This window comes from Rhodnius prolixus, unplaced genomic scaffold (assembly GCF_049639745.1).
Source record: "Rhodnius prolixus isolate KJV_2025 unplaced genomic scaffold, Rpr scaffold_25, whole genome shotgun sequence".
Taxonomy (NCBI): Eukaryota; Metazoa; Arthropoda; class Insecta; order Hemiptera; family Reduviidae; genus Rhodnius; species Rhodnius prolixus.
Genome location: NW_027411585.1, coordinates 644,131 through 662,936, shown reverse-complemented (window position 1 = coordinate 662,936; position 18,806 = coordinate 644,131). Strand labels below are relative to the sequence as shown.

The 18,806-nt window shown below is 34.3% G+C and overlaps 1 protein-coding gene across 7 annotated transcripts in view; it reads right to left on the bottom strand.

The window, feature by feature from the left end:
- LOC141448390 (uncharacterized) overlaps positions 1 to 17,440 on the bottom strand; it is a 37,024-nt gene extending 19,584 nt beyond the window's left edge. For 4 of the 7 annotated variants that reach the window (XM_074116733.1, XM_074116735.1, XM_074116738.1 and 1 more), the window contains exons 1-12: positions 17,033 to 17,439; positions 9,693 to 9,802; positions 8,507 to 8,608; positions 6,864 to 6,983; positions 5,448 to 5,581; positions 4,438 to 4,658; positions 3,056 to 3,214; positions 2,361 to 2,495; positions 1,981 to 2,252; positions 1,476 to 1,629; positions 1,286 to 1,363; positions 650 to 793 (exon numbers count right to left, since the gene is read on the bottom strand). In XM_074116733.1, coding sequence (XP_073972834.1) covers positions 650 to 793; positions 1,286 to 1,363; positions 1,476 to 1,629; positions 1,981 to 2,252; positions 2,361 to 2,495; positions 3,056 to 3,214; positions 4,438 to 4,658; positions 5,448 to 5,581; positions 6,864 to 6,983; positions 8,507 to 8,608; positions 9,693 to 9,790 — 1,617 coding nt within the window. In that variant the 5' untranslated portion in view covers positions 9,791 to 9,802; positions 17,033 to 17,439. Of the gene's footprint in view, positions 1 to 649; positions 794 to 1,285; positions 1,364 to 1,475; positions 1,630 to 1,980; positions 2,253 to 2,360; positions 2,496 to 3,055; positions 3,215 to 4,437; positions 4,659 to 5,447; positions 5,582 to 6,863; positions 6,984 to 8,506; positions 8,609 to 9,464; positions 9,577 to 9,692; positions 9,803 to 17,032 lie in introns of those variants that run through there. The other 3 variants (XR_012454994.1, XM_074116736.1, XM_074116737.1) reach the window with 3 other exon arrangements.
- Positions 17,441 to 18,806: the final 1,366 nt, after the last annotated feature.

The window sequence follows — 18,806 nt, the reverse complement described above, 5'->3', positions numbered from 1 at the left end:
ATGGAATCGATAGTGACCAAAGATGCAGCATCTTTGAGTGCGATAAAATATCATTACTCCAAAATAGATTTCTGAGGAGCTCCCTGAATTTCCAGAGTTGAAAGAGCTAGAAAATAATATTTTTCTTTGGAATATCGTTTGTGAAATGGTTGTAGCGTAGTTGAAGACAAGTTTGCAGCTAAAGGGTTGGGATGAAGTGAGAGTTTTTGGTGAAAATTTTTATATCGGATTTTGGCAAGTTCGGAGATGAGTGGAATTTGGAGATCTGTACGTATTGTGTGGTTGCTAATATAGAATGGAGCGTCTACTATGCGCGGAGTATTTTGGATTGGAGTGTTTGTAGTCTATTGATGTTGGATTTTTTTTGTTCTGTAAAGTTCGAGTCCGTAAGTCCATATTGGTGTGAGAAGAGCTGTATAGAGTCGTCGTTTGTCGAGTAGTCTGGTGTAGTCCAGAAGTTTGTATCGTTTGTTTAGTTCGGTACGTTTAAGTCTCGTATGGGGGTTCCAGGTAAGTCTCTTGTCTAGGTACATTCCAAGGTACTGCACATGGTCGGCTGATCCAAATTGCCTTCAAATTTAAAGACAGATTATATTACAAAATTTCATAATGATAATTTAATTAAATCAAAAAATAACTTGAAAAATACCTCGCCAGAAGATGTTTTTGATAAACTTCCCAATTTTGGTGCCTTCTTTTTGACCTGTGTTGCTGTAGTTACACTCTTATCCTTTTCAGTGTTTTTCAACTTGCTGTTCGCCTCTTCCAAATCTTTCTGCAATCTTGAAGCAGCCTTCAAAACAAGAGAGGAATGTGTGTTATTCACAACAATACAATGATACAGCTAAATTGCGTACTAGCAATCTGGACATGCACTGCAGGCTGCATTCATTTTCTTTAAAAAAAAAAAAAACAAAAAAAAACGGGATTTTAAAAAATTCTTAAAAATTTGTTTCGGCATGCCCAAAGTAACTAGCAGAATTCCAATTTAAATAGAATATAAAACAAGTACAGGTATCGCACATGCGCGCTATATAATCACAAACCAATTGGCAACTGATCACAAAATGATTTTTAACGTCGCGGAGCAGGCCCCTTTGATGATAGCACAAAGGGGCACAAAATATCTTGAAATGAAATCGCAGTGAGTTGTGCATCAATGAGCAAAAAAAGGAAGTCTCAAATTAAGTAAATTATTTGAGGCCGAGTATGCATAAATCCATTTCTGGTAAGAAAGGTCCAAGTGGTAAACGTAAAAATAAAAAAAAATGACACCATAAATCACCTCGTTAGCTACACTAAGGTCATGTTCCAGCTGCTTGATCCGTTCTAACTTGTCCAAACCTGCCTGTCCGCCGGCCACCTACATGTTCATTATTAATAATAAAAATCATTAAATTAAAGAATTTTACCTTCTTTTTTTTCTTTTTCCAATAAATTATAACTCTTAAATAAACTATTTTTATTTTCTTTACCTCTCTACACTTTCTCTCGGCTTCCAATTTCTCTGCATCCAACTGTTCAGCCCTTCGTTCAGCTTTTCTTAATTTAAATGAAAGAATGCGACAGTTCTTGGTGGCCTGTTCTAACTCTTTCTTCAATGATGTATACTCATCAGCTCGATCTTCCCTAGAGAGGGAATCAATCATAGCTTTTATTATCAAGATATTTTTGAAACTGATAAGTCTGAGCATAAAAGCGACAAAGAGCAAAGTTTACTTTAAATTTCAATAAATAACTTGATCGGAAGTTTGATTCTCTTGAACGATAACGGTTTAACTTCTGCATTTAGTCTACCGCTTTTATTTGAAATTCCTCCCATGAAAATGGACTTTAAGAAAAAGTTCCGAGCGACGTGACAACTTCTCTCAAAAGTTCTTCTATTGTAGAGAATTCAAGTTTACGATACTAAACAGCTGTGTATTAAGTATATATCTATTCAACAATAAGCTATTTTTAACGTTCCTTGCTTCAACTAACCTGAATTTGTCCTGCATTTCATCCATTTCTTCCTCCATATCTCTGATTTCTTTCTTCATTTCTTCATTAACGTCCATCAGTTCTTCACACAGACTTTCCGCTGCGTTAAGTTTGTCTCGTAATATTTGCACTTCCTTTTGCACGCCCGAAGCTTTCACTCCTTCAAGATCTGCTTCTAATTCTCTCACTTTTTGTCCGAGACTCTTCTTTTCATCCCTTAAATCTTCATTGTTTGCTTTTAGTTCATTTACTTTCTGTTGTAATTTCAGCACCTGAGAAAACATTATATTTATAAGAGTAGCTAAAGTAATTACTTTCAAAGGAAAACTGTTGAAAACAACTTTTAATTGCAGATGAACTGAAAAAAAGGCAATGGTTACCTCTGAGGAGGAAGTTCTTGTACTTGTTGGGTCCACAGTTAATCTTCTCATAAGGAAATCACTTTTTTCCCTTTCAGCTTTTTCACATCTACTTTTCCAGACTTCCAACTCCTTCTTCAGACTTTCTATTTCTTCCTAGAATTAGTGTTTAAAATATAATAAAATGTCACAGTTAGACATGAATTGACATATGCAGCTTCATGTCGGAGTATAAGATGCAAGACTAACTTAAAAAAAAATGTCAAAGGGTTTTAACAGGTTTTTAAGGTTTACATTGATGCTCCAAGAAATACACCTATTGTTCAACGGTTCATGTTGAATTTCCATAAGGAATGCTACAATACCGTGGACCATTTTACATATTTTTTTCATTACGCAGTTTTGGTTCTCTTATTTAAATACAGGTTTTTCGGACAATACAAAAACGAAAACAATACATTGGCAAAACTATATATAAATACATAAAGCATACAAAAATATATAAGGCGCAACAGATTTATAAGAAAGAAAAATGCAGAAAACTAACGGAAGCTGCTGACATTTATTGCTTCTATGGGAAGAGAAGTTCATAGTTTTAGATAAAAATTGCGGAGAAAAAAAATAAAGGCATTAACGTGTATTAAAAAAATAAATAAAATCTGATTAAATGGGAAGACTGTTTAATACTAAGCAGGCAAGTTTGGAATTGCAACTACCTGATTCTCGTTGACTATAGTGGTCTCTGTGGTATCCGTATTGGTGACACTTGCATCGTCTTCGCTGTCCGAACTATCGGCCCTGGCAGAACTTTTAATTTGAGGGGTAGGAAATGATTTGGTAGCTCTCACCAGAGGAGCCTTGGAGGCCGCTTTCACCTACAATTATTAAATAGCTATTTCAAATTGTAAAGGATAACTACCTTGATTTTCTTTCACCTACAATTACTATTGCCAAAGAAATATAAATCAAAATGATTGGCTGTCCGTCCGCATCATGTAAAAGATAGAGGAGTAAAAAATGTACAATCTATACCATTTATAGAACTAACTTTTCTCTACCATTCAATAAAGAATTGATTAAAATCTGAACAATACGAAGAGAGATACAAACGTTTGAAATTTAAAGGAATTTGAAAATTTTCATAATTTCACCTTCCATATATCATTAACTATTACCACAAAAACATTGAAATTGATGCCAGTTATAGAGCTAACTTTTCTCTACAATTTGGTAAAAAATTCAAAAAAATCTGACCAATAGGAAGAGAGATAAATAAGTTTGAAATCTGAAGGAGTTTGAAAACCTTTCAAATTTAACCTTCTATATCTCATTACCTATTATCACTAAAACACTGCAATTTATACCAGTTCTAGAGCTAACTGTTCTCTACAATTCAGTGAAAAATTAATTAAAATCTGATCAATACGAAGAGGGATACAAACGTTTGAAATTTAAAGGAATTTGAAACCCTTCAATATTTAACCTTCTATATCTAATTATTTATTATAACTAAAACATTGCGATTCATACCAGTTATAGAGTTAACATTTCTCTACAATTTGGTAAAGAATTAAACAAAATCTAACCAATAAGAAGAGAGATAAATAGGTTTGAAATTTGAAGGAGTTTAGAAACCTTCAAAATTCAACCATGTAAATCTCGTATATTGTTATTGCTGGACCTTTGAAATCTATACTAGTTAACGATATAACCATTCTCTACAGATCGGTAACGAATATATTTAAATCTCAACAATGCCCCTGGAAATTTGCTGTCCTTAAATTTGATCTCCGTGTTATTCACATACTTGAAAAAAAATTTTTTTTGTTGAAATAATGACCGAATTTCCTGCTACTTAAATATTAGTAATACATAATACATCCTAATGGAGCTGTGTAATTGTACAACATACACCTGGAGCCAAAATAATGGAAAATATTCTAAACGAAACTCTAATTTTTTCTTAAGTTTTTAGTTACCGTGGCCCCTTTATCCTAATGCCAAAAATATAAAACTTCATTTTACACGATACCAGAAATAATACTATACCCAAGGATGAACTTTAGCCTACATTTTAAATTCAAACAGTATGCATTACCTGCAGCATAAAGTCAACTTCAGATTTTTGTTTATTCTCCTCAGACTGAGCCCTTGTCCTATATGTCGGAGTGATAGCCGCAGTAGAGGAGTTGTTCGGAGTTGTCACCTTGGTAGTCGGAGTGGACGCCCTTCGGTAGGAGCTGACAGGTTCATAAGTATTGGTGCCCGCCACCTGGACAGTTCTTCGTCGTATTGTGAACTCCGTTCTTCTTGCATCATCTTGAATATTGTGAAGATAAAAAGAAATTTCTTTTATTGTGAAAACTCATGTTATCTACTATCACAATTTTGTTTTAGTGAAATTATTGTTTACTGAAGCTTTGGATACGTGAAAGTGTTCCAACACAAGTATGACTAAGTGTAGGTGGCAACAATTACAAGACTGTAGCTGGTTATGAGCAAACAAATAAACTTTTAAACTGAATTTAATAATTCCCAGATAAAATCAAATAAGAACATTGGAAAGGGGACCCTCATTATAAGGGCTTATTGTGCATTTAGTAATAGGGGAAACCTTTTATTTTTACAAGGTACAAGGGTTTCCTACTAATAGTTTTTGGCAAACTATTCCCTTTTGACTTCAAGTGAAAGAATTGTCTACCTCATCAAGATCTGTAAGAAAAGATCTTTAAACCTTGACACACGCCTTCTCCTTTATTTGTCAGCATTGCGATGATATTGGAGATATGATATCAACACGGAAAGAGCAAGGTTTGGAGAACACTAACACCTGTGATTTGAATCAAAATCGAATACAGTACGTGCTAACAACATTTTAGATGTCGAGGAAAGATTTAATGAAATTGTATATACTAGAGAAAAATACGCACATGGTTCCAAAAAATGTCTCAGGCGACGTGCGTCATATAGACCTTGGGCTACAATTTTATTATTATTAATAACCTCAATAGTTATATTCCCGATATAACTAAAGTTTTACAATATCACCAGTAAAATAAGAAAATGCTTTAAGAAAAAATACATTTTATTATAAATAATCTACCTTACCGTCATCTTTCTCCTCTTCAGGAGGTTTGGACCTTCTTCTAGGTAATGTAAGGCTAACTGTGGTAACTGCTGGTTCTTCCTTGGCTTCGGCCAAGTTTGGTGACGATGTCCATGAGGATGTAGTGTTATTCGACCTGGAATCAAGAAAATCAATTCTATTCATTTTCTAGTTAACAAAGAAAAGTAACTGTACGTTGACAGCACAACCAAACCTCTTCCATTTGGGAGATCTTAAAACGTTATAACGAATCAAAACAAAAAAATAACTAGGAAATCCAACTAAAAGTTTTGTGGATTCCCCCGCAAAGATTCCGGATTGGAGAGTCTAGTTAGCCACCCTTAAGTTTTCTCTTCCCAGGAGATTCATATAGCTCACTTTAATCAACTCAATTGTCAGTAACGAGAGAACTCTGTTCGAAAAATGGCAGTAATACATTCAGGAGTAGAGGCAGATACCAATGACCTTTGACATTGAAGAGCTACGTTTATAAATGAATATCATTTACTAATGTCGGTGGTTATTTCCTAAATAATAATTAATATTATTACATATATTATAATTTAAAAATTCATATAAATTAAAAAATAATATAAATTAAAAACCCGGGAGGTCCCGGGTTCGAATCCAGCAGCTGACCCTTAGATTTTCTCTTCCTAGGAGCTTCTTACAGCTCACTGTCCGGTGATGGACAGTGTTGTCTGTAACGAGAGAACACTGTCCGGAGGCCGGCAGTGCACTGGAAAAAGCTCCGGGCGCTAATGACCTCAGCTGTTGACGCGCAAAAAAAAAAAAAAAAAAAAAAAAAAAAAAAAAAAAATAATTTAAAAAAAAATATTAAGTTATATATTATTATTGGATGCTGTATATTATTATTGTAAATAATTATGAAATTTTGAACATTGGAACTACCTATTTATATTGATTTTTTTGAAACATTATTATTAAAACATGTCAACATCTGATGTCACTGGCGCTTGGAGCCTTTCTTTAAGTACATTTCTAACCTCTGGACAGTGTTCTCTCGTTGCAGGCAACATCAACAGTAAGGGAGCTGCAAGTAACTCCCACATAAAGCAAATATAGGGACCGACACGTTGGTAGCTCCGCGTGGGGTTCCAGAGCTTTCTTCATACCTTCTTCTCCTCTCACCCAATTCCTTCCCTTTTTTCTTATTATTATTAGAACTATACAGAGAGAGAGAGAGAGAGAGAGAGAGAGAGAGAGAGAGAGAGAGAGAGAGAGAGAGCCATGTGAACGTATGTGTATTTTAAGATCTTACAAATGAAAAACGTTAGTTACCACCAAGTATGGTTACCAATTTTATTATCAAACTCTGATCTCTGCTTTGGCAGAATATGCTGAAAAGCAACTGAAATATACTATTAATAATATAGAGATTTAATAATCAATATTACCTACTGTTGTAGGAATCTTCAACCGGCTTGCTTGATACAGACAGAGAGCTAAGATTTGAACTACTGGTCCATGTTCGGGTCCCAAGTGTGCTCTCTGGTATTTTGGGTTCATTTCGACTTCTGGAAATCATAAAATACGCAAATTTAATGCATCAAAAGTAAAAGGAAATTCATTTTAATGAAGGACGGTTTTTTGTAATTTTTCACCTTTCATCTCGCAACGGAAATGTGTGTCACTACTATAAGTATTCAGTATAAGATTTACAAATAGAAGTTAATATCTTTGTTATGATCGGTCATCATTCTCTAAAATGAACAAATCTCGCCCCATTTCTCTGATTTTATGAACTATTTAAAATTACACCAGGAGCAAAAAAGTGTTCACCCTTAATTATTTATTCTAGCTGCCAGTTAGTTGCCAATTCTCTACTTATTTTTGTGATAAACTATATGTTATTCGAGATAAATTAGAAAAATAAAGATTTCTCGAAATGGGCTTTTTAAACAAAATGTATTGCTACCAAAGGGTTAATTTCAAAATATTAATAAGAGTAATTCAATAACTTTTATCTAGCGGCACTGCTTACACATGAGATAGTACCAATCTAATGTTATTCCTGAGAGATGTTTTCACATTCTTCAATCACAACAATTCACAAGGATTGAGGCGTTTCTCGTAAAGGTGGACGTCTTGCTCATCCCAAAGATACTTAATGGATATAGAATATATACTGGTCACGCTAAACGTCAAATTGAAAAAAATCGAGATAATTGGTACCAACTCTTGCTGATTAGGACTGAGCACTGTCGTGTATAAATAAAAATTCAAATTCAATAAATGATGCAAATGGGACAACAGCCACTAAAATAATGTGGCCTTTGAAGATACAGCCTCTATTAAAATTAACTTTGTCTTAGCCACAAATAAATCCTAGCCCTCCACCACCACAGTGGCTTTTCCATCGAAAAAAGCCTCATTTCTAAACTCTCTCCTGGATGTCAGAGGTCACAGCAAACCTAAAATATAGCAAGACGTGGCCACATTTTTTTTTTTTTTTGTATCTCACTACGTTTATTAACACAATATTGAACTCTTAATGACACTCTTAGCGTACGGAAAACTTCCTTAATTCGTTTCCAGGCATAAAACGTGCCAACTTCTAATTGCATTACACACATTGGTCTAATGCCAGAGTTTGCCACATGTTATATCTTTAACTGGTTTGGTGTCACTCTGCAGCCAACAAGTATGTGTTTCCATTTATCTACATTCATATTTTTATCTAATTATTTTGTTAAGGTTAACAGTATTTTAGAGTTTAGTCGAGTTGAAAGTCTACGTATTCCATTCCATTATTAGAACCTTCATTCTAAATCAAGCGATTTTCTAAAAAATTGGAAACTTTTCTCAAACTACATTTCTTGATGTTTAGTGCACTACACTTATAAATTACGGATTAAGGGCTACCCTATGCCTCAAATGGGCCCATTGGATTTATCCCCATATCATAGCTCCTGTCTATTATATTTCAATCATTCTGTGCACTTAGATGCTCACATAAAAGGCATTTCTCTGCATCTAGGACATTTCCTTCACCAAAGTTACTAACAAAACAAAAATATAAATTTAAAGAAGCACAAACCTGGAAGAATATGAAGATAAGGTGGGTGTAGACACGGTAAGCTCATCCTTTCTTAATTGACTATCCTGTTCCTTGTTTCTATTTCCATGTTCCTTGTAATCCCTAAGAAAGATGAGTATTTGAACGCATTAAACTATCTTAGATTACTAATTAGGTTTTTAATAGTTATTGCATTTTCTAACTAATGAAATTAGGTTTAAATACAACTATTACAATTGAACAATACAACTATTTGAATTGTACAATTCAAAATAAGAATTATTATAATTATACGCGTTATCAAAGTAAGTACTTTGCCAAGTGGCATTTACACTAGAAAGCTCTCGATTGTTTACCACTACGAAAAAACTTTAAACCACAAAATAAAATGGAAGAAAATAGGCATTTGTTTGTCTCTATTTTTGTAGATGTGACAGTTACAGCATCAGTTTTTAAATTACTATTGTTATACAAATGAAAGAATATAACGATGGTTCCCAGAAGAATACAAAATAGGTACCCGGGCTCAGGGTGTATGCAAAGGGTCCAAAGGAAGGCAGGTTATTCTGTTGTACTCCAGGGATCCTGCGAGAGCAAATGCTCGCTGTTAACAAGGCAGCAGAGTATTTTAGATGTCCTCAGTTATCTTGATTGACTCTCAGTCTACTGAAGTTGCTTTAGTTGATGTTGGCTCAATGAACTATCAAGACAGATAGTATATACTTGGCCTCGCAATAAAACTAACGTGAATACACCCATACGACTTTCTTTTACTATTTTTAAGATCAAAGACCAAATTTGAGGAAGATTTTTTATTCTTATGATCATCTTACGCTATTACAACCGTCCAATACACAAAATGATACTTAATAGGGACGTCTACTCTCCCTCTTCCCTTAAAAGTGAGTCCTAAAACAAGTTTCCAAAAAAAAAATTATTTAAATAATAGCTAGTTCAAAGAAAATATAAGTTAACATACATATAACATTAGCAATGGCTACTTATTTTGATTTGACGAGCTATGCATTTAACGCACACATACGTATGTACTGGTAAATGAATAACACAACCTGACTCAAGTGCTTGTTACAAATAGGTAATTCAAGCGCGTGTTACAAATGCAGGCTAGGCAATTTCACAAATGTAAAATGCTCAATATATCCCAAATACATTTCTGATTCAAAAATGATTGAATGAGAAAAACTACCTGAAACACCTCTTACATCTAGTTGGCCATCTTACTTGGGGGTGGAAGCCGAGCGGACATAATGGGTCACCTTTCGATGTCGGCTTCACGTGTTGCATGTCGCATTAAAACTGTAAACAATTAAATGCAGCATTAGTGAATTAATCTAACTTAATGAAAAAAAAGAATTTTTTCAAAATAAAGGGAAATCTCCCCTTTGTACAAAAAGTTGAAAAGTCCTGTCACAAACTGCAGCTCGTATATTAATACTTAGAATTCCTGGCCAGCAAAATGACGTCCTTAATCTCTACTAATAAATTACATTAGGAGAACTGAACTGGCTCGCTCCCAACATCTTTGAGCCTCTTTTTCTCTGTTATATTTTCTCGCACCTCTCAAGTTGAAATCACAAGATAATAGATATTTTGTTTTTGTAGTGTCGTATCACACAAACCCTTGTGAAAAATAAAAAATAATCTAACTGCTAGCTTAAGTCTTAGTTACAACTTCTACAGATTCCAGAAATTATTAATATGACAGTTATTTACTTTTGATAGAACTTCTAAGTACTCTACTTGCCAAGTTATGAATCTCTCTTGGCTCATTGGTATTCAGAGCCGAACACCATCACAGTCGAAAAACTCCGTTCAGAAGCAGTTCTTGGTGAGTCCATTGTAATCGCAGCCCACCCACTCTTGGACAAGTTTTCCTTAACTTCATTTTACTTTATCAATGTTTCTGGAAAAGAGGAAGCATTGCATTCGTGCAGATTTCCAATTTTGCGCTTTCACCGGTTAAAAATAACGAAATAACTTAGAAGACCTTTAGACGATAGATCTAAACTGTCTCTATATGCCAAAAAAAACTAATTTACATTTCTATTTTAAAAACTATCTGGAGGAATGGAGGAATGGAATAGAACTGTAGGGTTCATCCATCCCACCAATCTCTACAATCTAAAATCCATCCATGCATGGTAAACGCTCCTTTCTACGTCTCCTGCCGGACTATATCTACTGATCTTAACATTCCTTTTATCCCCCCAAGTCGCCAAAACCCGAAACAGCAAACTCCACTTCAACTTGCAGCTGCACGCACATTTTTTATTTTTGGTGTGCCATAAGTAGATGTAAGACCTTCAATTGAGTCAAGAAAATTCGATTATGGGTACTTCTGAGGCTGTCCTCTAAAGTGCCATTTCTGAATATTTCACTGCCTAATCACCTGGAAGTTATTAATGACTAAAGTCTAAATTCGAAGAAAAACAGTTGACCGAAGGTTCCACATTTGTTTGGAATTTTTTTTACCGCGAATTCATTTAAGAGTACTTCTGGGAGAAGAGTACATTCGCTTTTGTCATTTTTATCTAATTTACAGCTTACAGCTTCCCAAGCATCTGAAGCTAATTCCAGTAAGTCCAGTACTCCTGGCACTGAGTGTGAAGACTATCCACGACAAAAAAAAACCAGCAGCGAATAATGAACTATCGATTGTGCACTGATAACTCCGATGTAAACAAACCCAAGCTAGTAAAAATCTGGTCGAACGTAATTTTTAGATGACATTGATAAGTGGTGACGTCACGTCATTATTGACTCATATTAAAAACTAAATGAGAGCTTGTCACGTGACTTCCGCCGCTAATGTAGCTCTAATAAACAAATCTGAATGTAGCGTATTCAGTTAGAGTTATTCTTTTCAAATCGATATTTTGTAGCGAGTACTATAATGTTGAGTTACACCAAACACATGCTCCGACTCCACTATAAGCACAGCCCCCAAATTCTTCCTCCATGCCAAGCATTGGTCAAAATTTAGCTCGTTCGGTTGGTGTAAGCAGTTGTGATAAATGAATGTGTTTTTAGAACGTTAATTCGTAATCGTCCGGCCTAGAGTTTACTAGAGCATTCTAGCCAGCTAATAATTCATTTTTTTAAATATATATTTTCTAAAACATGGTTGAAATAATCTAGGCTGTGCCTTATTCATAACTATCAAACACAAACATTGTAGCATTCCAGTGAAATTAGCGAACAATTCCACTTTTTCCAATGGTTTTTACTTCTTACTTGCCATTATAGGTCGAATCAATATATGCCGAATTAGTGTTCAAAGCAGAAAAATCAAAGGCTAGAATTGAAACAGTCGCACACAACACAAGCCTGCCTTTTTTCTATCAAATCTGATCGATTATGAAATCTGTAAACATTTATAAAGGAAACATTTTATTAGATATAACACTTTGGCTCGAGCACTTGTCATTGCTAAACTGACTGCTCTGAGAGCTGTACCATTGTTTGGCAACCGTTTGAATAGTCAACTCCATTATTGGCATGCCAACAGTGAAATAATTTCAAAACTATATTATGTCTAGATCAACATGGATGGTTATTTAATGTGACTGCCACTAAATCGTCAAAGATAAGAGTGAATCAGATTTCTATCGGATGTAAAACATTATTTCTTTATTTCGAAATACGAGCATCTATCGCGATCATGTCAAATTTTGGGAATCAAGCTTCTACCGGAACTGCAGGCACCTACAGCATGACGAGGCAGTGGTTTTCCTATTGATCTCTTACTGCTTGGGATGATAGACGATCAGGTCCAAGGTTTCAGAATTTAGTGCTTTTCAATGAGGTTACTATCCAAACGTTCATTATTGCTGGAAGAGGTTGGAAAAGGTTAAAATCTCTGCATTTTAATACTAACTGCTGTAATGTGACATTGAGCGAATTATTTGAAACATTAGTATTAAAAAAAATGTTTTTTGAGAGTTCTGAGATGGGTCTGGTTATGAAGAGTTCGAAAAAAGACCGATGACAAAAACTGATGAGCTAGCTATCAGTTAGATATTTTAAGTTATTAAATCTTTCTCCATTAAATTTATAGATATTCATACAGCTTAGTAATTTTTAAGTGCAATCCCTGTCAAATAACTTTAAGAGATAAATACTTACTTTTCAGAAATTAGTAAATTAGAATTACAGTAAGAGAAACTGCAATAAGAGAAAGGGATGTGTGAATTGTTTCTGGCAGATTCACAACTTGAAGTTTTATGTCTGCATTTTATCTTTGTACTATTTATTATTAAGAAAAAGAAAAAAAGACATCATTCATTAATTTTTAAGATATTGCGTAAATGTTTTTGTCATCAATAATTTTATTATAGCAATAAATTAAGTAAAATAGGTTTATATGGGTCATTAGTGGACGGATAGGGAACGAGTAAAATGTAGTACACCATTTTATTTAGCTGTTTCTATAGTTGATTAAGGCAGCCATGTATTTCATTTTGGGATGTTGTTTTAAGAACCAGGAACACTCCCAGTGGGCATTGGCCCGTGTGGCCGTCAGCCAGTCTAACAATAGGCCTACCGCCGTTTGATCCTTTTAATTTTAAATATAAACATTGCAAGTGAATGCACCGTCGATTACTCTCTCTTGGTAATTATAACTTTAGATGGCACTGGGGTTTTCATTGTCATTAAAGTAAATAAAAAGGAAAGCCAGATCTTTATAGAAATAGATATGACCCAACTTCTTAGACGGCTTTAGCTACACGATTACAGATCTAACAGCTGCGTTTGTATTGCTGAGGTAATAGCCAACTTAGGTTATGATTTCACTAAATAACATTAATCATTTTATTTCTTAAAAAAAAAAAAGATTATGTGAACTGCTCTAAGAGAAAGTGGGTGTGTCCGCATCATGTTTTTTATTTCATTGTTTGTAAGGGAGTTTTTGTTTCTGAGTCCTGAGAAGGTATTAGCATTTATTTTTCTTACCTTCTTGAACTGCATTCGCAGCGTTTGGTCGTTTCAGTATGCGCATACTGAGTTTTCAAATTACCATAAGCCACACCAGATCGCATGGCGATTCTTATCGAGTTGACATTCTCTTACTGGCTCACACCCACCCACTTACGAAAAACTAATCTATCTTAGCGATGTAAATATGCAGTTAACTTAATATTTTATACATTTATTCAAACAAAGCATATTTTCCCCCAAAATACGCAAAATAAAACCTTAATATTTGCGATCTAATTTAAATAATTTCCTACCTTGTTACAATTTCATAATAAAGAAATCGGATAGGCGAGTGCTTTACAAACAATAACAGCAATCACTTTTGAGGTCAAGAAAGGCTATCCTTGGCACTAATACCTTAAAAGAAAGGTGCTGTATGAGGCTGACTTTATCTAAAAATAAAGATATTTTGAGATCTCAAAATCGAAAATTGGGATGATCACCATATCTTCTCTTTGATGAAATAGTAAACCAAAGAAAAAATAATTAATCTTCTAACACTCCAGGAAAACAGTTCTTTAAACAGTGAGGGAACAATAATATAAGAGGGCAAGTTATTTCGTTCTAGCATGCAACCTGTCATAACGCACTGCTGTAAGTGACGACTGTGCAATCCAGCGACATTGGAACGCTTGTGTTTCGATTAGGTGCGTGTCTTGAAACGAGCCAGGCTCATGAATATTTAGTAATCCAGTATCTTGAATCGGTCGTTACCGCTTTTATAACAATCTTGCACTCCCACTAACTAAATTTACAAATACGTACGTCATTGTGAGAATCGTGAAAATGGTAGCCATATTTTGACGTAAACACCCCCACCAATGTTCACGACAAGTCTCCAAATTTTCTCCAGGCTTCATATCTTAATTCCTCTTACTCTTAAAAGAAAAATTGCAATCGAGTAGAGTTTTCGCTTGACAAAATCTCTTTTAATTCCTGCGAGTATCTAAAACTTGATTTCCACTAAATCACGGAAAGTTTAAACTTTATATTTTGTTTAGGTAACTAAATTCATTTTATAATTTTAATTTGAGTCCTAATTTATTATTATTAGCTCATAAATATTGCACGTAGACTGTCCTGTCACCCCATTGCTGACGATCTCCCCGGAAGGTTAAAACGCTGCTTCCTGAAGGAGTCCTCAGCTCCTTAAACTACTCTCTATCCGATCAGATAATTTAAAATAACTAGGGACACCTCCACTTGGAGGAACCTTCTGAAAATTGTATCATGCCATTTGTTGGGTACGCTTACATCGTAATTGCATGTGATACTGCTTGTGTAGCAGTAAATACCAATAATAAATAATAAAATGAATAACAGATTAAAGATATTTAGATTGATTTTTAAGGAAATCTCCGGAAACTAAAAAAAAAACTCCAGGAATCCGCAATTTCGGAGAACACCACCTTCTTTAAGGTTGGACTTTTTCTGAAACTTACTTAATTCTTAGTTACATGTCTGATAAGACCACTGGCATAAGAGGAAACTCCACCCACAAATATATCCTCGTAGACTTAGTTGGTGAAAAAGTCGGCACGAGTCAATACGATCGTTGAAGTCATTTCCCAGCATTTGGAAAATACATTGAGAAAAGTACTACTTGCAGTTGAGCGATTTATGTCGCCAAGTTACAGTTAGAACTCTCGAGATACCCAATCTAACATGAGGTTTCCAAGTTTTTGCAATTTTTAGATTTTGAGACATATTCTTCGCTCATATAATCCTAATATGCGATTTTTTTCAGATTTCACTTTGCGAACTCAACAGAAGATATTTCGGTGAAAATTCCATCTTGAAACTCTTTCCAGCGAAGAGAAACCAACAATTACGCCCGAGTTCCTGTTACAGAATCAAACAAAAGCCGTAGCTTCTAAAAAATGCATAACTATCGAACGAACACTCAGCCCTCGGCTATTTCGGTATAGATGGATGTTCGTCATTCATTGTTTGTTCCTATAATTGGTACCAACAAAATCCATGAAACAATAAACTCCATGCCATTTACAGTAATGAAGTAAATTCCTATAGAAATAATTGAGAAAATACTCCATTCAGTCACTGCCACTATAATATTTTTTAAAAGACTTAATAAACATAAAAATTTATTTTTAAAGAGTATTTAAAGGCACTAGGTTTCTTTCCGATAAACTCCTAAGATATCAATGGAAATATCCAATCAAGAAGTAAAGATTGTGCTTTTTGGAGAATTTTTTGCTTTCCACTTGAGTGTTATCAAACATGCAAAATTAAGTACAGATAATTCTAGCGTTTACAAATGTGAGAAATGTAAACCTGAAAAGTGCATTAGTTTAGAAGATGTTGGTTGTTGAAGTTTTCGTAGCTGGGAAGTATGTAGTTCAATACTCAAATTGAAGGATCACTTTTCACAGTTAATTCAATTGGGCAGTTTCTAACCTTGGACGCTTTGCGATAATCTCAAATTTTCTCAGTAATTATTCTTTAGGAAATATTGGTTTTGCAGCCTTCTGGTTTAGAAAAAGTGTTCTCGAGAAAACGGCTTTCGTCTCTATCTTTCTACAAATACTACCTCAAAAATGGATTAACTAAATTTCTCCGTAAGTTCCATTTGTGTGAATAGATTTTAAGCTTTTTACACTCATTACACATGTATAACAACGTTTACTTGGGACATTGATTAAGCGCACTATTGCGTAAAACTAAACTATCTCGTCTCTCACAGGGTAACCTTCATTTTCTTAAAAGTCCTGGACTATATTTTTTATTTGAATGAATTTTTGGTTTTAGTTTGATCAGGATAATTTAGGAAAAGAGAAGTCTTTAAATATTACTTTTTTTTAAGAGAAGTTTAAGAGTAATCTTCTATAAACTGGATAATGTTATAATAAATTGAGTTCAGTCATTGGAAGTTTGAAGACAATTTTTATGTTAAAATCTTGAAAATTGTATGAAAAGGTCATGTGAGTGTTCACACCAAATTGTTTTTAAATTACCCATTTCTATGAACGGAAATGAGGCGCACAATTTGTCTCTTGTTTACGCGTTAATATCTGCGAATATAGTAACCATGTGCGGTTGTCAAGCTAGCCAACTATTTCTGAACCCCAGAAGTCTACAAAATGTAAACTAAGTGGGTCCTTCATTTTCTGTTATTAAAATAAATTTGAACAGAAGTGAACAAACACACACAATAGCTGGCTATTACTATTTATAGCAAGATATAAAAGTGTTGGCTCAATACAGAAATATCGTATAATTCATCTCTAGTTGATTGGATAAAATACTTAGTTTGTATAAATTATATAAATTTATAAAAAGAGTTTATGCAAATGAATAATAAATCTGAAAATACTGGGGATATTGGCTAGAGAATTGGTTCCTTATGACGACGAGGAGCTCACTGAGTTAAAATTAGAAACAGAACACACTTCTATACCAGATACACAGTATTTAGCTTGTTTATTCTAAGATTCGATTCCTATCTTACTCAATTTTTTTTTATTTCTGCTACGAAATTTTCACTAGGAAGATGAGAATTTAACCGGAGATTTGAGAGATTGTACTTACTAATTATTGAAGAAGGCCGTTCTTCAGCTGTCCAAATTTGGAGAGCGTTCCTCTGCTTTCTCAGCCTTTCTTGGATACTCGGCTGGACACATTAGACCTGGTTGATATTTGAGCAATTTAAAGCACTTTTTTTTATTTAAGGAACTAACATAAACTCTTCGTTTACTGTTAATCTCTTCAATTCAACCGTCTCTGTTTGGCTTAAATATAAACACTTTTTTTTATAAAATATTTTTACTTTAAACTAATCAATAAAATTTTAGGTCAATCTTGTTTTTTCACGGGTGCACTTTGTGACGGTTAGTTAGTCACATGGACGTCCAAAAAGCGCAAACAATCTGTCAGGGAACATTAGGATCGGAGTATGGGGAGCATGCTAGGCACGGACTGCTCAGTCACAGTTCGGCTCACTCTCACAGGGGTGGTAATCACGCCAACCAAGTTCCCTTTCAGTATTGGCCAACAGATTGCACTACTGTGTTAGTAGATTCCATTTAATTCGTGCGCCCGGAGACTCTACACTACAGTACACTAGTGATGGGCAGAACGAGTCCGTCTTTGGACTCGTTGGATTTGAATCAGTTCCAGGGTTGGAATCGATTCCAACAACTCGTTCACCGATTCCGGTCTCTGTACTTACCCTATGCATTAGTAAAAATGTCACGCAATTCATTAAAAAATATCATTAAATGTTAGCTTTCCCAGTTAATAACAAAACTATATTTCTTTAACACACATTGAGTACTATCCCTAATTTCCAATTGCACTGATAAATATAAAATTAACAACGTAACACAAAAATTAACATAAAAATAGACTAGTCAATTATAAAAATTAAAGCAATGATGTTTAGTCATTATCTAGCTTGACCACTGGAAAACTGGAGTTAACGTGCTTCAAGAGGATCCAAGGTAGAGAAACGGAAATGGGTAGGAAATTATTCCCATAAAAAAAATTCTAACCCTTCAAGCAAAATGATAATTACTCATAAATAAAGAAATATTTATTTACTAGGACTTGTATATCAAGCTTTAAAAATATTATCTTACGAAAAGAAAAAGCTGTGTGCTTAATCTCTAACATAGCGCTGGACACTCTTATTCTTATCTTCATTGGGTAAGTTTAACCGTGTACATGACCGTGAGACAGTCAAAGTAACACTGAGCCAAAATTTAGTATTACCTAATTGGTTTACTTACTGCAGTATCCCTCCCACTCTATCACCAATTTCACAAACATTCATCGATTGGAAATAATTTTTAGTTAAATATTCGTTTTATTTGAATACAAAAAACATTATAACGCTTTCTTAAGATGATTTTAATTTTTAAAATTTGTTTTTGTCCATTACTCTTATATAATACGAAGAATTTCAAATAAAATATAATATACAAACACAATGATCTAGTATGCAGGTGGAGTCAGTCCTCGTTACCATAGCAATGGAACCGTTAAACAACTCCGGTTCCAGCTCCAGCAATTTCTATTGGCTAGATTCAGTGAACGAAAAAATGGAACGAGTCCGGTTTCAAAAGGATTTAAATCACTCCGGATTCGACTCCACCAACTCCAGTGGATTTAACCAATGAAAATGCTAGAGCTGGGCCGGAGTCGTTTAACGGTTCCGTTGTCATGGTAACTACGACTGACTCCACCTGCACACTAGATCATTCTGTGTTTGTATATTACATTTTATTTGAAATTCTTCGTATTTTATAAGAGTAATGGACAAAAACAAATTTTAAAAATTCAAATCATCTTAAGAAAGCGTTAT